The 20226-nt window shown below is 44.5% G+C and overlaps 3 protein-coding genes across 8 annotated transcripts in view; 2 read left to right on the forward strand and 1 right to left on the reverse strand.

Moving 5' to 3' along the window:
• sftpbb (surfactant protein Bb) overlaps window positions 1-951 on the forward strand; it is a 7853-nt gene extending 6902 nt beyond the window's left edge. For all 5 annotated transcript variants that reach the window (XM_031571029.2, XM_031571026.2, XM_031571025.2 and 2 more), the window contains exons 9-11: window positions 21-163; window positions 409-489; window positions 691-951. In XM_031571029.2, the coding sequence (XP_031426889.1) occupies window positions 21-163; window positions 409-489; window positions 691-735 (269 nt within the window). In that variant the 3' untranslated portion in view covers window positions 736-951. The remainder of the gene's footprint in view (window positions 1-20; window positions 164-408; window positions 490-690) is intronic.
• Window positions 952-3116: 2165 nt separating this feature from the next.
• usp39 (ubiquitin specific peptidase 39) lies at window positions 3117-12148 on the reverse strand. Of its 2 annotated transcripts, XR_004164046.2 has the most exons (14): window positions 11745-12148; window positions 11223-11301; window positions 10912-11006; window positions 10617-10753; window positions 10118-10270; window positions 9508-9733; window positions 9099-9173; window positions 8694-8761; window positions 8127-8315; window positions 5342-5484; window positions 4793-4928; window positions 4093-4179; window positions 3361-3745; window positions 3117-3232 (listed from the first exon to the last, which is right to left on the reverse strand). XR_004164046.2 is itself a non-coding variant. In XM_031571024.2 (13 exons), the coding sequence occupies exons 1-13, from the start codon at window positions 11794-11796 to the stop codon at window positions 3680-3682; spliced, it is 1506 nt and encodes a 501-aa protein (XP_031426884.1). In that variant the 5' UTR covers window positions 11797-12148; the 3' UTR covers window positions 3117-3679. The 2 variants fall into 2 exon arrangements, 1 of the variants encoding a protein (XP_031426884.1); XM_031571024.2 differs by having other exon boundaries at window positions 3117-3745.
• A 107-nt stretch (window positions 12149-12255) lies between these two features.
• c7h2orf68 (chromosome 7 C2orf68 homolog) lies at window positions 12256-16331 on the forward strand. The gene is made up of 4 exons (XM_031571030.1): window positions 12256-12481; window positions 12937-13052; window positions 14496-14647; window positions 15218-16331. The coding sequence occupies exons 1-4, from the start codon at window positions 12372-12374 to the stop codon at window positions 15338-15340; spliced, it is 501 nt and encodes a 166-aa protein (XP_031426890.1). The 5' UTR covers window positions 12256-12371; the 3' UTR covers window positions 15341-16331.
• Window positions 16332-20226: the final 3895 nt, after the last annotated feature.

Genomic DNA, 20226 nt, shown 5'->3' on the forward strand with positions numbered 1-20226 from the left:
TCTCCTCCTCTGTTCTGCAGAGTACTCCCTGGCCTCAGACTGCACCTCCTGTCTCACACTCTCGGCCTTAACACGGTTCCACCTCGGACGGAACGCCACGGAGACGCAGGTCGCCTCCCTACTGCAAAGTGTCTGCCAGAGGCACCCCAACTCCGTTCCTCAGGTACCCCCCACTGAACCCCCCCCCCCCACCCCACAGTGGCGGGACATGGCCACCCTTCCCAAGTGGTCTTTTATCTCAGAGGACCCTATCAGTACATCCTTGGTTCTAACTCCAGAGCCACAGCTGCATTCTCAGCCCATAACCAGAGAGTCGCTTCAGTCACAAAAAGTGACAAAAACAAAAAACTAAAAACATTCTCAATGACTGTTTTTTTATCACCTTATCTATCTCTGTCTTTTCCCCAGTGTGAGCTCTTTACCCAGCTCTATGGGCCAAGACTCCTGAGCATTTTGGGGAAACAAGATGGTGGCCGGGACACTTGTGAGGTAAAATCACATCCAGTTGCTCAGTGTATTGAACAACCAGTACTGTACATGACACACTACACAAGATGCTGTTTGGAAATGTGTTGCACTTGGCAAGTTACATTTGCCTGACTCCATACTGTACCCTAAGCTCAAAGACCTTGTGTGTGTGTGTTTGTGTGTGTGTGTGTGTGTGTGTGTGTGTGTGTGTTCACTTCTCAGAAAGAGGACTTCTGCCGAGGCCAGTGGAGGGAAAGTGTTCACTAGAACCTTTACTCGTCTCTTTCTGAATTTGAAGAACCACACTTGCCGCTTCCACCAATCACCCATCATAATCACGCACTCAGAGCGACACCACACGCTTGTTTCTCACTGGCCACCACTTCAACAGCAAGAGGACAACAGAATCTGGAATTTTCACAACTCTGTTACAACACTGTTACAAATGCTCACTCCTGTCTATAAACAAGCATTCCTTCTTGACACATGTCTCATCATGAACACATAGAATTGTAACAAGTGTATAGAAATGCAGAAATGAAAAAAGAATACAGGAGTGAGTGTCAGTATTGAGAAGTGAGTAACAGTATTGGTCAAAACCCCAAACAGTCCACATGGTCCACATGCTTTCCTCAGCAGCGATGTATGTAGTCACACCTCACCTGTTCTTTTCAAAAGGTGCCCTGCATGTAAAAATTGTGTATGAGTGTGTGTGCGTGTGTGCGTGTATGAGTGTGTGTGCGTGTGCATGTATGAGTGTGTTTGTGTGTGTGTGTGTGTGTTTATGAGTGTGTGTGTGTGTGAGCAGAGCAATCCTAATGAGAATGAGGGGAACAGAGCAGGGGTGTAAAGATGGCTGGCGTACCCCTGTGTCACTCAAAGGCACTGGTGATCTCTTGTGCTTCATGTGACTGGCGTACCCCTGTGTCACTCAAAGGCACTGCTGATCTCTTGTATCTGTTTGCTTCACGTGACTGGTGTACCCCTGTGTCACTCAAAGGCACTGGTGATCTCTTGTATCTGTTTGCTTCACGTGACTGGTGTACCCCTGTGTCACTCAAAGGCACTGGTGATCTCTTGTATCTGTTTGCTTCACGTGACTGGTGTACCCCTGTGTCACTCAAAGGCACTGCTGATCTCTTGTATCTGTTTGCTTCACGTGACTGGTGTACCCCTGTGTCACTCAAAGGCACTGGTGATCTCTTGTATCTGTTTGCTTCACGTGACTGGTGTACCTCTGTGTCACTCAAAGGCACCGGTGATCTCTTGTATCTGTTTGCTTCATGTGACTGAATCTTCTATTGCACTGATCTTTGCTAATCATTTGCACTTTTTCAACTGTATCACAGATGAGCCAATCTCAAAGTTTTAAAATTTTAAACTGAGGTCGTATATCAGGGAGAATGAGAAACTGCTGTAATATGGAAATAAAATTGTTACTGATGATACAACGCTGTCTGTTTTATGGAAGTGGCATTAGTGGTAGAGCTTTTGGGTAAGTGAGTAAAAGCTAATTTCACTTTCATTAGACTCTTCTTTGATACTCCGTCAGTTCCACATCATCATAGTGATGCTAGCTAATAGCTAAAAGGCAATTTAGTGTGCTGACTTACATGCAATCTGTGCGCAGTGGGCTGACACCAAACACATGACTAGCGACTGGTTTGCTAACAGAGAAACTAGAGGAACCGTTCACAAACTATTTATTAGCATTTACGGAAGGGTAACAACAAGACATTAACACTTGATTTGATTTTCATAGTGGTTGTTGAATAACTTTCTACATAATCCATAACGCTACCTTCACGGAGGTGCAGGAAAGTGTTAGCCTGTTCTAACACTGTAAGATCCCCAACCCATATGTGCTTACAATCAGGACGGTTTGAGTTTGTCAATTTGGGTTCCATCATGACTGGGGGAGTCAGTCACATAGACGTCTGCTGAGGATAAGAGCTCCACTGAATAACCACCGTCTGATGTAAATCTGCTCTTGGCCTGAGATCGGGTACTATCCGTGATGGCAAGAGCACAAGAGAAAACTGGCCTCATGAAGACAAAGAATGCCAGTGATTGGTGTGTTGCTAATTATCGGTCTTATTTTGTATGTTGATGTTTCATGTTTTTTCTATGTCTACTTTTATGTGAATCACTGTGCATGGCATTTCTCTCCACATAATTTATTTGCTGTTAAGCACTTTGAGCTACATTGTTTTGTATGAAAGGTGCTATACAAATAACGTTTATTATTATTATAACGGGTTTTTTTTTTTCCTTTTTCAAAATACTCTGCGTATGTGCTATTCAGCAATGACTACAGGCTGTCAAAAATGACAGTTTATTAATCTTGAGATCGAATCCCAGTACAACACAGAACTGCCTGATAATGCTGGACCATTTCATTTCATGCCGTGCACATTTGAAGGAGTTATGTAGCAGAGGTTTTGAGTCCTAACGCTTTTGGCTAGACTCGATGGAAAGCTACCAGCGTTCATGAACCTAAATAACATCAAGATGAAAGCTCAAGGATGAGCCCTTGTGGCAGAAATATGAATTACAACATGGATACGCAATTATGCCCTCTCCCTGGTCACCGTGTGTAAGAGCGTAAAAGCAACTTTAAAATGAGTTCTCATTGTTTACATAATTTGTATGCCGTTTATTCAAGAACTTATCGGCTAGTTTTTCAGATAACACACTTGGGCAGCATTCCTGCCCTTTTTTTCATTCAGTAAGCTTTTGACTCCAATGTATTCCAGAACTTTACCTGGGACATCATCAGCCATCGGAGCACAAAATAAGAGTTTTAAGGTCTGAAAGTAGTAAGTTTTAGCTCCTTTTTAATTAATAATTTCTTCCGTAAGCTTTTGACTCCAATGTATTCCAGAACTTTACCTGGTACATCATCAGCCATCGGAGCACAAAATAAGAGTTTTAAGGTCTGAAAGTAGTACGTTTTAGCTCCTTTTTAATTAATAATTTCTTCCGTAAGCTTTTGACTCCAATGTATTCCAGAACTTTACCTGGTATATCATCAGCCATCGGAGCACAAAATAAGAGTTTTAAGGTCTGAAAGTAGTATGTTTTAGCTCCTTTTTAATTAATTATTTCTTACATTAAAATAATAATAATAATAAAAAAAAACAGCCAATTTCTTCAGCACACACACACACACAGCCAGAACGTGTTTTTGATAGGGCTTCCTCTTGTGGTCTCAGGCCCCTGTGTGACTGTCCTTTTCATCTTCATCTTCCTCTTCATTTGGTCTTCTCTTCCAGATCTGGACACAGAAACACACACAAACATTTAAAATCACACCTGCAATCAATAGTGACATGTCTGGCACTCATTTGGAATCACATAAACGAAGTGTTTGTATGTGGCCTTTGGCCTAAGGATGTACCTGTATATGTGGCCTTTGGCCTAAGGATGTACCTGTATATGTAGCCTTTGGCCTAAGGATGTACCTGTATATGTGGCCTTTGGCCTAAGGATGTACCTGTATATGTGGCCTTTGGCCTAAGGATGTACCTGTATATGTAGCCTTTGGCCTAAGGATGTACCTGTATATGTGGCCTTTGGCCTAAGGATGTACCTGTATATGTGGCCTTTGGCCTAAGGATGTACCTGTATATACGCCTCAGACAGCGTGATCATCTGGGGGAGAATATCTGTCACCTGCAGATCCTGCATCTCATACCACTTCCCAGTGCCCTGCAACATACACACACCGACATAAACACACACAATCACACACAGACATAACAGACACAATCACACACGGGTGCAGACGACAGCTGACACAGACATAAACACACACAATCACACATGTGTACAGACAACATACACACACACAGACATAAACACACACGTGTACAGACGACAGCTAACACAGACATAAACACACACAATCACACATGTGTACAGACAACATACACACACACAGACATAAACACACACGTGTACAGACGACAGCTGACACAGACCCAACCACACACACTCACATGATGTAAAACGTGGATTCTGTAGGATCCTTACACACACGTGTACAGACAACATACACACACAGACCCAACCACACACACACACACTCACATGATGTAAAACGTGGATTCTGTAGGATCCTTACACACACGTGTACAGACGACAGCTGACACAGACCCACACACACACACACACACACACACTCACATGATGTAAAACGTGGATTCTGTAGGATCCTTACACACACGTGTACAGACGACAGCTGACACAGACCCACACACACAAACACACACTCACACTCACACACACACACACACACACACACACACACACACACACTCACATGATGTAAAACGTGGATTCTGTAGGATCCTTCTGTCGGTTTCCCATCATGCACTACGTTGGCTACGAGGTCATAGGTCGTGCTTTTCTCCGTAACTTGGGCCTCTTCTGTCAGATACTCGCGCAGGTCCACACACCTGCAAACACACAAACACATAAGCACACAAACACACAAGCTGTGGCTACAGGCATCTTTCCCCTTATGTCAACCAAAAGATTTCACATTCTACATATTTAAAAATCTCATCCCTCTATTGTATTACTGTAGTGAAGCAAAAGAAAAAAAATAGTTACAGTCTTGGTCGGACGATTCTAAAACATTTCTACTCCTTTTTATTCCCAATAAGTTGCCTAGGTGATTCAACAGTGCCTAGAGCAGTCTGTCTCTGGTGATTGCATCTATGTTAAAGATGACTATGAGTGTGTGTGTGTGTGTGTGTGTGTGTGTGTGTGTGTGGAGGCGTGATGGTGGTGATTGTATCCATGTTAAAGATGACTATGTGTGTGTGTGTGTGTGTGTGTGTGTGTGTGTGTGTGTGTGCGTACTGACGTGATGGGGAAGTTCACGATGGTGGGGTTCTTCTCCACAAAGAAGTTGTTCTTGTTGAACCTCTTGATGTAGAAGATGAGATAGGGAGGCAGCCGCGTCAGCTGGAACCGCTTCAGGAAGTTCTCCTTGTACGTCTTGTACTCCTGCCAAGGACACGGCCACAAGTCAACATCAAGTTGAATATAGAATAGAAAAGCCTTTATTGTCATTGTATTTATACAACGAAATTTTGAGTGCTTCTCCTGTTGGTGTGACGAGGGACAACATATAACACAACAACAACATATAACATTACAATACTACAACTATCCAAAAACAGTAGGAACAGCCCCCCAAAAAATATATATATACATTAAGAGTAGAACAAAGTGCGGTGGCAAAGTGCTTAGTGTTTAGTGCATGTCGGTATTTAGAGTTCTGATGGCTGTCGGGAAAAAACTGTTCTTAAGACGCGTGGTCCTTGCTCTAAAGGATCTGTACCGTCTGCCTGAGGGCAGGAGAGTAAACAGGTGGTGGCCTGGGTGAGAGGAGTCTTTTAAGATGTTATTGGCCCTGCTAAGGTAGCGGGAGCGGGCAATGGATTCCAGGGAGGGCAGTGAGCAGCCAGTGATTTTTTGTGCTGTGTTGATGACCCTTTGGAGGGCTCTCTTGTCTGCTGCGGTGCAACCGGAGTACCACGCCGAGATGCAGTAGGTTAGTACACTTTCGATAGTGGTGCGGTAGAAGGCCACCATCAGTTTACACTCCAGGTTGTTTTTCCTGAGTACTCTCAGGAAGTGTAGTCGCTGCTGTGCCTTTTTTACTGTCTCTGAGGTGTTGACAGACCATGAGAGGTCATTTGATAAATTGGCTCCTAGGAATTTGAAGGTGTGGACCTTCTCCACACAGTCCCCGTTGATGTAGAGTGGGGCCGGAACTGCACTTTGCCTTCTGTAGTCCAGAATTAATTATTTCGTGACAGATTGTTGTCTGAGCACCACACTGTCAGTTTCTGTACTTCATCCCTGTACGCTGATTCGTCATCTTCTGATATGAGCCCGATCACGGTGGTATCGTCAGCAAATTTAATGATGGTGTTGGTGGGATGGGTTGGAGTACAGTCATGGGTGTACAAGGAGTACAGTAGTGGGCTCAGCACACAGCCTTGTGGAGAGCCAGTGCTTAGAGTGATGGTGGAGGAAAGGTGGGGACCGAGTTTTACAGTTTGTGGGCGGTTTGAGAGGAAGTCCTTTATCCAGGTGCAGATGGAGGGGGAGAGGCCTAGTGCAGTTAGTTTGCTGACTAGTATGTCAGGGATGATAGTGTTAAAAGCTGAGCTGTAGTCAATGAAGAGCATTCTTATATAGGTTCCACGGAGTTCCAGGTGGCTCAGTGCGGTGTGGAGGGCTACGTCGATGGCATCTTCCGTGGACCTGTTTGCTCTGTAAGCAAACTGATGCGAGTCAAATGTGGGGGGAAGGGTTGATTTGATGTGCCATGAAACCAGTTTCTCAAAGCACTTCATGATTACAGGTGTAAGTGCAATCGGTCTATAGTCATTCAAGCTGTTGATGGCTGGTTTCTTAGGGACGGGGATGATGATAGCTGATTTTAGGCAGGGTGGGATGGTGGCTAGAGTGAGAGAAAGGTTAAAGATCTTAGTGAAGACCCCAGCGAGTTGGTTGGCACAGGAATTGAGTACCTTTCCAGATACTCCGTCGGGGGCCAGCAGCTTTTCTTGTACTCACTGATTTGAGCACACATCTCACCTCGTGTTCTTGTAGGGTGAGAGTGAGGCTGCTGGGGGTTGGTGGAGCCAGTGCAATTGTGGTGGGCCTGTTGACCTCAAAACGGGCAAAGAAATGATTAAGTTCCTCTGCCAGTGAGGCATCAGCGTGGACAGTGCTGGTGTTGCTGTTCTTGTAGTTGGTGATGTTTTGAATTCCCTGCCACACTCTCCTTGGATTATTATTAGTGAGATGGTCTTCGATTTTTTCCTTATAAGCCTTCTTGGCATCTTTGATGCCTCTCTTCAGGTTGGCTCTAGCAGTACTGTAAAGGGCCTTGTCACCTGACCTGAAGGCGGAGTTCCGCTCCTGGAGTAGGGTCTTGACCTTGCTTGTCATCCAGGGTTTCTGGTTAGGATACACCCGAATCCTTTTGGCTGCAGTCACAGTGTCTGTACAATGATTGATGTAGGACAGTACAGTTCCTGTATATTCCTCCAGGTCCTGTTGTTCGAATATGTCCCACACTGTATGTTCAAAGCAGTCCTGCAGTTGAGAGAGAGCTCCCTCGGGCCAGATTTTTATGTTCTTAATGTAAGGTTTTGTCTTCCTCCTGAGCGGTGTGTATGCCGGGATGAGGAGCAGTGAAAGGTGATCTGACTGTCCTAAGTGGGGGAGGGGTGTGGCTCTGTAGGCATGCTTTAAGTTGGAGTATACGTGGTCGAGTGTATTGTTCCCTCTGGTAGCACACTTGACATATTGGGTGAACTTAGGTAGCACTGTCTTCAAGCACGCTTGATTAAAGTCACCCGCTATGATGTGCACTCCGTCTGGATGAGCCTGTTGATGTTTACTAACGGTAGCGTACAGCTGAGAGAGTGCTGAGAGTATATATGCATACGTGTGAGAGAGAGCGAGTGTGTGTGTGTGTGTGTGTGTGTGTGTGTGTGTGCGCTCGCTGGCTGTGAAACGAGTCACGATGATGAACACAGAAACCTCAGTTTTGATGAGTGTGTAAGGAGCTGTGACTGTTGTCTGTGCACGGGTGTGTGTGTGTGTGTGTGTGTGTGTGTGTGTACCTTCTCCATGTTGCCATTGAACTTGGTGAAGATGTTGAAGAGGGGGACCTGTGGGATGATGAGCTGCTCCTTCTCATCCTTGTAGAGGGGAGCAGTGGGGAGGTCCAGCGTCAGGTAGAGGAAGGGGGCCTCACTCATCACCTCCTGGTAGTCCTCCGTCAGCAGCAGGGCCTCCTTCTCCTCTTGTGGCTACACACACACACACACACACACACACGGACACACACACACACGGACACACACACACGGACACACACACACACGGACACACACACACACACACGGACACACACACACGGACACACACACACACACGGACACACACACGGACACACACACACTAAATAAGTTCATGGTGTCATCACTACATGATGTGGATACAATCAATGCATAAATACCAAGTTAGGAAATAATCAGAAAGTAGGTGAGAGAGAGAGCGAGAGAGAGAGAGAGAGAGAGAGAGAGAGAGAGAGAGAGAGTGAGTGTGTGTGTGTGTGTGTGTGTGTGTGTGTGTGTGTGTGTGTGTGTGTGTGAATGTGTGTGTGTGTGTGTGTGATCATCACTCACCAAGTCGGGATGAGGCAGTTTCTTAGAGAAGATCCTCATAGAACCCTGGAACACTTTTGTGATGATGGCTGAAAGCAGAATCACACATTTATATATATATACAATTAAAAGAGTCACATATACATTCAATTACACATTCTGACACTCAAAAAGACGTCGGAGAGAAACACAAACTCAAGACACACACGAACAAACTCACACACTCACGCACAAACTCACACACAGACACACTCACACACACAAACAAACACTCACACACAAACTCTCACACACACACACACACTCACACACACACACAAACTCATACACAGACACACTCACACACACAAACAAACACTCACACACAAACTCTCACACACACACACACACACTCACACACACACACAAACTCATACACACACTCACATGGTTTCTTCTTGGTGCCACCCAAGGCCCCATGCAGAGCATTGAGAAACCAAGACAGGAAGTCCACAGAGTCCCCTGTGGGAAAACACACGTAACAAAATGTAAACAGCCATGAGCACACTTGACAAAAACAGGCTGCTCCATTACACAAGAAAAATACACCAATGATACAAATGCATGCGCCACATTCAAACTTACTGAGGAGCTGAAATGGCGTGGTAACTTTCTCAAGACTAACTATCGGCACCGTTGTACAAGAGAGTAACTCCCCATTATAACATTAGAGGGAAGTTTGAAAAACACTTCAGCAATCCTTAACATCCAGAAACACAGCTAATGTCATTTGGTGACACGCTCACTCCACCTGGTGTTACACCCTCACATTATTGACTAAACAGTGCGACTGTACCCTGTTTGGTGATCTGGAAGTTCTTCTTGGAGCAGAGCACGACGGCCTGCAGCATCTCGTGGGGCGAGACGTGGGCCTTGAAGTTGCGCGGGTTCCACAGCTTCCTCATCAGCTCCCCGAAGCGCTGCACCAGCAGGAACATGATGTCACCCGGGGGCCGGCGAATCGTGCGGTAGTTCTCCTCCTCCAGGAAATAGTTCCTCAGCGGAGGTACATTAGAGAGGGCCTTGAAAGAGAGAGAGAGAGAGAGAGAGAAAAACTCATTTAAAACTATTTGCATTAACATTGTAATTGAACATTTTGTGTAAACAGGCAGGACATATTTCTTTATCGTAGTTCTAGGAAGGCAGACGTAATGCAAGGTGAACACTGTTATCACTGTGTAAGAGCTGTATAAGTGGATGTAATTGCTGATACCATAAAGACCTGATATGTCGGAAATGCAAGTCTGTGTGTTTCTGTGCATCCATGTCCATGCATCTGTCTGAAGACCTCCACTGGTGCAACTGAAAGCGCCACCACCGCCACTGCATTAATATTCGTGTGTTTTGCAGGGCATGCAGGGATGCGACTGTGGGAGCAGGAAATGGAGAGCGATCTGCGTGTGTACCTGTAGCACGGCGTTGGCATAGTCATTGGCCTTAATGTTGTTGAGCCCAACGATGCCAGGCAGGTAGGTCGTGCCGTCATAGGCACGGTAGAGACGGCCCTGCTTGTCCAGACCGCCGATGTGCTGGCGAGTAAATGTAGGCTTCAGCACGTACTATAGCATTTAAGAGGAGAGAGAGAGAGAGAGAGAGAGAGAGAGAGAGAGAGAGAGAGAGGGGGAGAGAGAGAGAGAAAAATAAGGAGAGAACACAGCAACACAGAAAATGAGACAGAAGCATGGGAAGATGTTTTTTTTTGCATACTGATGACAATGTCTGTACTTTATGTGTTTCAATGAATAGTCTATTTATGTGAGATGTAAGGAATGTTTATGGGGCGACTAGGACTGGGCGATGGCTAGTATATGAGTATGCATTAGTGTGTACTGCTGTGTGCTTCAGAGGGTGAGTATTGAGGCAAATACATGTATAGCTAGCTATGTTGCATATATGTGAACTCACCGTGATGTCCTCCAGCGAGGAGTCAATGATCTCGTAATTGTCAGGCAGGCAGTAGAATTTCAGTGTGTGCAGATTAAGGAATACATGGTGAGTGAACTGTACACTGTGTGTGTAGGCATGAGACTTTTGTCCTCTCCCTGTAAACACACACACACACACACACACACACACACACAGACAGGAGTTATTCAGGAGTTATGCCAACCCTATCAAAACTTTGGCACACATAGTTCTCTGGTCTTAACCTCCATTAAGTCTGCATGTCTGTATATATGTATGGCAGGGGAAGACTCACCCTGGAAGTATTTCCCACAAACCAGACAGGCATACACATTTATGTGGGACAACGAGATGGAGCACAGCTTCTCAAAGTCAAAGTCCAGAACGCTCCTACAAAAACACACAGCCAGTATGAGTTATTCCTATATATACACATCTTGTACTGGAGCATAACTTACGTCTTTGATATTCGTTAAAGCTAATGAATTTCACGAGGTAAGGAGAGAAACATGCATATTATGTGTGAAACGTCTTTTGAAAGATGGACAGAAAGTGTGAGGGCGAGAGAAAGACATACATATTATATGTATGCGTGTGTGTGTCTACCTGTTAATGGTGTCAAGGTAGGGGCAATGGCGACTTCTCTTGTCCTCCGCCTCATGTGTTCGACTCACTTTTACAGGTACTGTTGAAAAACATTGATTACAAATAAACATTGCAATACACCAATCCAAATCCGTATCTCTTCATTATTGCCAACACCTTCCAAGAAATAACTGTGGTGAACATATGAATGTGATGTCCACCTATAATTCATTGCCGTCAAGGCTGATTTATATTATTTCATCACTAACTGTAGGAGTTCTGGGTATATCACTAAAGCTAAGCTAGCTAAATCTGTCTACTTGATCCTATGGTTGCGACGCCAACTAATGCTACCAGTAAAGACGTAGCTGATAAAACAACAAACATCTCCGTATTTACTTGAATTATGATTTCATTTTGATTCGTTAACAACGGAGTAGCTTGTTACAAGATAACACAGCGGACGTTGCTGCCTCTCTTTGCTATCTAGCCAGTTAGCAGTGGCTAACTTATCCCAACTACAATACTGAAAGTTGTCGCCACCTTCAGAATCTTCGTCTTCGTCGATTTCACGTTCCCTCTTTATGGTCGCCATCCTGTTCTATTCACTCGTCTTTTCTGCTGCAGAAACTATCGGGTTAATTTAGAAACCGACGTACAAATGTTGAAATCAGAGTCAGAATGTGTCTGTAAGGCAGAGAGCACTCCGAATCTCCCGGTTACAATTTCTACAGGCCCACTAGAACCTTGCCCAGAGTTGTTGCGCAGAGCAGAGAGCAGAGGGACACTCTCTCTGACAAAAACTCCCTTTAATGATATATACGCTTTCCATTGGCATCACCATACATCATTATTTATGCAAGGAATTGGGTAAATGGCAGAGGATATATTTTTATACCTAAAAGTCAAACCTTCGCAGACCGTATAATCTTTTTTTAACCATTTTCTGGTAGATGGCAGTAATGCTCTGTGCAGTGAACTGTGGAAGTAGGCGGAGAAGGCAGAATAACCACGTGTTTGAGTCCTGTTGGCCATCCATTTTTTTCAAAGGTTTTAGTAGCACAACCACAACAAGCCAATGATGTGGTGGTCGTGTTTGGACGAGCTGTTTAAGAAACAGTATTTAATGTTTAATGTTTAATGTAACTGTTTGTTCCAGGAAGAGCCACGATGGAGGTTTTGCAGGACGGGGACGAGCATGCACTGGAGTATAAACGAAGTGGGCGTCTGGACATGACTCACGGATTCGTGCACCATATCAGACGAAATCAGATCGCAAGGTAAAGTTTATCATTGAAGCAGGTCTGTGTAAGTGAACCCACGAAAGTGCTTTCCAAGCCTCTTATGTAAGTTTTCATTTCCCTTAAACGAACTACAACCATGAAATCTGAAATGTGCTGTTTCCTCTGGTAGCAGTTGCACTTTCTCAGCTAGAGGCTCAAAGACGCATGCGCAGAGGGTTTTTGTATGAGTGCGTTGACGCAGGGGCCTAAGTAAGGCCATAGACTACTACCATATAGCACCGTCCTCAGATATAATACTTAATAAAGTGTTCCACGTTCGCAGATGAAGTAACCATTAAAGATTAAGTGATCTATATGTCACATCACCCATATCACACCACTCAACTGCAGTGTGGGCTTTTTTGAAATCAGGGACAAGTGGGACTGGTACGTGGGTTTTACCCTGGGCCTTATTACAAGCTACACAAGTGCTTGCATGTCTGTTTTTGTAGGGATGATTATGATAAGTCAGTGAAACAGGCCAAAGAGAAGCAACGACGCAGGCATACCACCACCCCCTGTCGACCTCGACGACCAGATCTGCAGGTGTATCATCCACGCCACCGGAGTAAGTCAGTTGGATGAATGTGCATGCACATGCCGTACTGTATGGGAGTGTGTCATTTTGTCTTTGCGTGTGTATACCATATTACACACGTATCTGTTAGTTATGTGTCTTTGTGTACCATATTACACGCGTATATGTTCGTTATGTGCATTTGTGTCTGTGTATGTATACCATATTACACATGTACAGTACCAGTCAAAAGTTTGGACACACCTTTAATTTTTGTGTTAAGTGTTTTCCTTAATTTTATTATTTTCTACATTGTAGATTAATACTGAAGACATTTAAATTACGAAAGAACACATATGGAATGATGTACTAAACAAAAAAAAGTGTTATTTACCATGTAGAAAATAATAAAAGTAAAGAAAAAACTTAGGTGTGTCTAAACTTTTGACTGGTACTGTATCTGTTAGTAATGTGCATTTGTGTCTTTGCGTGTTTTTTACCGTATTACACACGTATCTGTTATGAATGTGCATTTGTGTGTGTGTGCGTGTGTAACTGATAGGTGAAAATTCACCCTCAAGTTACTTCAGGACTCCGGAGCTGCATATAAGTATATTTATTAGACAAACAACAATTGCAATCGGGCTCACTCCCAGCACAAGGCTGAAAGTGAAGCCATAATAAACACATCGCACAAGGTTTATATAGACAGAAGTTTAGCATTCAGCAGGGAAAACCACGTGGTGGATTTCTGACGTCCGAGGCAAGGATGGAAGTTTTGCAAGGTCGGAAGAAACACAGTTCGAACCTTCTTATCACCTCTGGTCTAAACATGCTCTTGTACATATGCAGACTAAGTGGCACCTAATATTCTAAGTCACACACACACACACACACACAGAAACACAGAAAAGCCATGTTCCTGCCTTCATAAGCACATGATTCATACAAGGAATATATTAATACAAGGCACTTGATTCATATATTCCCAAGTAACAGTGTTGGGAAATTATCTCCATCAGTAACCCATATTACACACGTATCTGTTAGTTATGTGCATTTGTGTGTGTGCGTATGTAACCCATATTACACGCGTATCTGTTAGTTATGTGCATTTGTGTGTGTGCGTATGTAACCCATATTACACGCGTATCTGTTAGTTATGTGCATTTGTGTGTGTGCGTATGTAACCCATATTACACGCGTATCTGTTAGTTATGTGCATTTGTGTGTGTGCGTATGTAACCCATATTACACGCGTATCTGTTAGTTATGTGCATTTGTAACCCATATTACACGCGTATCTGTTAGTTATGTGCATTTGTGTGTGTGTGTGCGTATGTAACCCATATTACACGCGTATCTGTTAGTTATGTGCATTTGTAACCCATATTACACGCGTATCTGTTAGTTATGTGCATTTGTGTGTGTGTGCGTATGTAACCCATATTACACGCGTATCTGTTAGTTATGTGCATTTGTGTCTTCGTGCAGACGGCATGGGGCCCAATGAGGCGGCGGAGGATTGGCGGGAGAACGAGAGCGGCGACAGCGGCACTGAACAGGAGGGAAGCTCCGCCTCTCCGCTCTTCTGGCTCGACTACCAGGCGGACAGTGGTCATGTGACCTCCTTCATCGTCTGTAAGGTCTGTTGGTGCGCCAGCTTTGCCGTGTCGGCCATGTTTGTCTGTTGGTTGTGGTGGGAGCTTGGTTGGACAGTGGAAAGAGAGTTGAGGTGACGGAGAAGACTGGAAATGTTAGAGAGGGAGAGGAGGGGGGAGGGGGGACGGGGGAGAGGTGCAGGGACGGGGGAGAGGAGGGGGGACGGGGAAGAGGAGGGGGGACGGGGGAGAGGAGGAGGGACTGGGGAGAGGAGCGGGGACTGGGGAGAGGTATGTCGAGCAATACAGGAATATGGGGACTTGATTTTCGCAGGACAATTCAGGAAATACCCCTCCAATTAATTTCCTTTTTGGGGAGAGGGGGAAGGGACATTCTGCGCCAGCAAAATGAGGTATACCTACCCTCCCAGTGAAGATGGTATTTTGAAACACAGCGTTATGAAACACTGGTATGTCCTTAAAAACAGGAATGCCCTATGGAGGAGCAGAACGACGGAGAGATGGAATGGCGAGTGCGTGAAGGTGAAGGGGGGAAAAGCATGTTTGCCTGCTGATTTTTTTATTTATTTTTTGTTTTTATTTTTGTACCACCAGGAGGACGATCCTGTGAGTGTGGTGGAGCGGGTGGCAGAGGGGAACGTTCTGGACTCCGCCATGAGAACCGTACTGCTGGCACGCATCCGTAGGGAGATGGACAAACGCTGTAACAAGCGCTGAGCAAGCGTCCACCATTGGCGAGAGGACGGAGACAGTAAAAGACAGAAGGCCACACCGGAGGATGAGCGAGAGAGATATATCAAGTGATCTTAGAGGAAGTGGTGTAGAACTAATAGGAGTGGGATAGGAGCTGGGTGCAGAGGTCCAGAGGTCCAGAGGAATGCCCAGCGCTCAGGACTCCTCAAGGAAGAGGAGCCGTTCAGGCAGAATTACAACAGCCAATCCGGTCATGGAGCTGCTCCGACAGGAAAACATATGCTGAGACAGACTGACTGCTCGCATCAAAGTTCAGAGGTCACGATCTTTCAGATGCAGTCACGGTGGTCTCCTGAAACACAAAGTGTCTGGGATGTTTTTCACACACACACACACACACGTACTCTCTGACACAAACTGGCTGACCTGCGCTGTGATCAAGAATCTATTATATATCTATTAGTATAGATGCATCTGCCTATGGCTGCAAGAATCTTTCATGTGTTTTGTTTGTTTGTTTATTTGTATTCTAAAGGTGCCTGCGGTGACATCATTGTTTGTTTATTTGTTTTTGACAGGTCCCTATGGTAGCATCATTGTTTGTTTATTTGTTTTCTAAAGGTACCTGTAGTAGGATCATTGCTAGTTCGCCCATCAGGATGCTTGATTTAGAACGTTTAAAAAAAGCATGTTTGGCTCGGTAGCTGGCCGTAGTCCTGGGACGCTTGACACCCCCCTATGGATGAGGGGCAATGTGAGCTTAGAGCTACTAGTGACATGGAGAATGGGGAGGAAGTGGGATGCTTAGCTATGCCAGGGGGCGTGACCGGGGGGGGGCGTGACCGGGACAGGCAAGGCAAGTTTAAATCTCCTGGAATGTGGAAGTAGGGTGAGTAACAGCTGTCAATCATCTCAATGGGCTCCTCCCATCATTTCTTTAGAAAACATGATTTTTCTGAAATTGCTGTGCAGTAAGCACTGTGTGTGTGTATGTGTGTGTGTGTGTGTGCGTGCGTGTGTGCCCATGTGTGTGTGTGTGTGTGTGTGTGTGTGGGGAAGGCAAAGATTGTGAAGGCTCACCTGCAGTTTATTCTGTTGTTGTTTATTCTGTTGTTGTTTATTCTTTTGCTTGTAGTTTGTGTATGTTGTAATTTCAGTGTGTTTTTCAGTAAAGAGTTTGTCCTAATATAGAAGTTTCATTCTTTTGTCCATTTTCATACACATTTATTTAGCCGATGCTTTTAGCAAAAATGGGGCAATGTATACATTTTATTAATATTGTACTCTCTGGAAGTTCAACCTATTGGTGTGTGCACCTTTCTCTAGCAGTTGAGTTGGAGCAGGGGTTTGGAATGCAGTCTTGTCCATCATCTCACTATCCGTAAAAGCAAAATGGTGCCAATGATGTTATTAGAATGACAGATGCTTTACTTTAGGTGTGTGTATGTACACTGTGTGCACAATTTTTAGGCAAGTTGTATTTTTGAGGATCCGTTTTATTATTGAACAACTACAGTGCTCTCGGTCAATCCAAAATGGCAATAAACCTCAAACCTGAATATTTAAGAAAGTAATAGTGAGGTTTTGGCTTTTATTAGGAGAATATCTATGTGTGCACAATTATTGGGCAACTATTAGTGTGCAGAATTATTATGCAACTAAATAAAAACGAAAAATGTCCCATCTCACTTCTTATTTCCATCTGTTAAAGTGAGAATAATAAAAAACAACTCAAAATGTACAAATAAACATTTAAAAAACCAATATAGCCACCCTTTTCAATAACATTAATAAGCCTTCCATTCATGGAGTCTGTCAGTTTCTTGATCTGTTGACGATCAATGTTCTGTGCAGCAGCAACCACAGCCTCCCAGACATGGTCTTCTTGAAAGATGCAGACTTTTTCCTCCTGTACTACTGCTTGAAGAAAGTGTCTTCTAAAAACTGGCAGTAAGTTGGGAGTTGATTTTGAGTCCATGTTCAACCTGAAAAGGTCAAACTACCTCATCTTTAAAAAAAAAAAAAAAAAACACTAAATGATGGACAACTGGTGTGTTGATGTGTTGAATTGCTTTGCCCAGCAGAGGGCAGCAGAGGGCAGCATGCATTCAGGAAGGATTCCTAAATCTCTGGCATGAATGTGGAAGTGCAGCCCAAGAGGGTTGAGTGTGTACTAACAGTCTGAGGACACCAAAGCCAGTGAGGCCCCTGTCAGATTCTTTTTTTATTGGCTTTTTAGCCTTTATTTGGATAGGACCGTGAAGTATTTTGGACAGGAAGTGAGGAGGAGTGAAGAGGTGGGGAGAGGATTGGGAAACGACAGCAGGCCGGAATCGAACCTGGGTCCCCGCGGGCATTGTAGCCCGTAAATGGGGGGCTTATTGGCTCGCACCACAGTGCCCCCCCTCCTGTCAGATTCTTGTAGTAATACACAGAAAGTGTGCTATTCTTAGAGACCAGGCTCTCTCTCTGTGTGTGTGTGTGTGTGTGTGTGTGTGTGTGTGTGTGTGTGTGTGGGGGCCATGAAGGGTCTCTTTCCCATGGTCCCCTTGCTTCAGTGTGCTGTGATTGGTCATTGAGGAACCTATAATCTATGCAGCAACAGCCTTTCCTCTCTCTCACACAGACACACTCTTCCATGTCTCACTCCCACACTCACACAGAGGCGCGCACACACACACACACACACACACACACACACACTTACACAGAGACGCACATGCTGTTATGTAACAGCGCCAGGGGGTTTATCGTTGAGGCGCCTTATCAAGTCTACAACTTGCGCACAGGCATAGTGGAGACAGAAAGGTCATGACAGGTCAATGTAATTCTCTCTCTCTCTCTCTCTCTCTCTCTCTCTCTCTCTCTCTCTCTCTCTTAGTGTAGATAGTTGTTCCTGCCAGCAAAGGCTGAACTCAAAGATCACACACATCTGTTCTTCTGGATCAAATCCCTCATTTCCTGCCATGAGCATATTGACTGCCCATAGATCCGTAGATAGGAAAAGGTACACACACACACAAGCACACACACTCTCTGAACTGTTTACTGTCAGTGCCAGAATAAACTCCTCAAATCTCTTTTGTATCTATTTGTTGTTTAACCTTGATATAACCAGTAAGTCCTTTGAAATTAAAGATCTCAAGCGAGCCTTGACCAGGATTGTACCCCAATACAAAGTTCTCAAAGACTAAAAAAAATGACAAGTACAAAGAACGAATATGAATACACCATATAAAAATACACTACCCAGGACATCAAAAGCGGAATTAAGTTAAACAGAAGGGGCATGTAAAAAAAAAAAGGGTTTGGCAAAATCACCTACATTCTTAGCAAATACATTACTTAGTGATTTATTATGGCATTGAGTTCACCCAGAGAGAGAAAAAAAAAAAGCCAAGCAGCATGTTCTGGAAAATTGAGAATTAATCTTGGCCGCCTGGTACAGTTGCTGATTCGTGGAAAGAGGCTGATATCAGCTGATGGGACGTGGTAGGAGGTTAGGTAAGTGTGTGTGTGTGTGTGTGTGTGTGTGTGTGTGTGTGAGTGAGTGGTAACCCTGTATGGCTGTGGAAAATATTGTATGCCAATGGTGAAGTCACTGTAGACCCACTGATTATTACGATAAACTGAGAAGGCAGCAAGGAAGAAAAGATTTAAAGTAACACTATGCAACAATTTGACACGTTTTGAGGTATGTTGTATAGGCAACTATAGTGTATGATAGCGTATGCCGTATGGTCATGTGAAGGACAGATAAACACCTGTGTCTTTCCCACTAGCCATCCAGGATATGCCCTATAGTTCTGTGTTTCCTGGCTGGAACGCCTTGCAGTAGCCTTCGAAGTAGAAGCCTGACATTGCCAGCTATACAGCCAAAAGACACCAGTTAGTGTGTTGGCAAGCTTCTATCAGTGTCAACTGGGCTGTTGGTGGTGTTTGCAAGGTTTTTGCCTGCCTTTTAGGTAGTTAGCGTGCTAGTTTTGGAACAGAACTCCTTAGTGCTGCTAAAAGGTTTGGTCAAACATACACATATTTGCCCATGGAGGATCCTCCTGGACGGCATCATTCAGAAACCCTACACCTGTACCCCAATCTAACCGGACTCTCCCCAACTTAGAATGTGCCCCACCCTGACCTTCAGTATGACCCTCCATCTCAAGATGCATATGTGTTCATGGAGGTCTAAACACAGACTTCCTCAACCAATCAGGATCTCAAGATGCATGTGTGTTCATGGAGGTCTGTACACAGACTTCCTCAACCAATCAGGATCTCATGCACTGAGGTACGCAACGTGAAGCACCTCTAATGTTTACAGCCGAGTCTGTGTTTGATGGAGCTCAAATAAAGACATTTTCAGTTAGAGTGTCAATGCAAATGGCCAGTGATTCTGTGTGTGTGTGTGTGTGTGTGTGTGTATGTGTGTGTGTGCGCGCGTGTTTATTTACACTCATGAAGACATTCTGATATACAATGGCTCGTGCGTCAGAGAGGCCGTGCTGATAAGCTCAGCTTTCAGCTACGTCGTCACATTGGCCGACCGTGGACTTCGACGCGCTCAAATGCATCCAATACCACTTGTAGTTTTCAGAGATTTTGTTCAGATTGCTTTGTATGAAGAAAAAGTAATCCTTTACTTGCCTTCAACTAGACTGTTATGATGTACCCCACAGCAACAAACTGTGTTTAGTAAATGTGTGTGTGTGTGTGTGTGTGTGTATGTGCATGCATATTTTGCATCCCTGATCAGTGCTGGACATTATGAACCCCCTCAGTGGTAACATGAGTGTTAGGTCCAGCAGCTATTCCTGGACAGTTATAATACTGTACTACAGTGTAAGGACACCCCTGCACTCTGAGTATACACACAAACACACACACACACACACACATATAAACACACACAC

This window comes from Clupea harengus, chromosome 7, assembly GCF_900700415.2.
Source record: "Clupea harengus chromosome 7, Ch_v2.0.2, whole genome shotgun sequence".
Classification (NCBI taxonomy): domain Eukaryota; kingdom Metazoa; phylum Chordata; class Actinopteri; order Clupeiformes; family Clupeidae; genus Clupea; species Clupea harengus.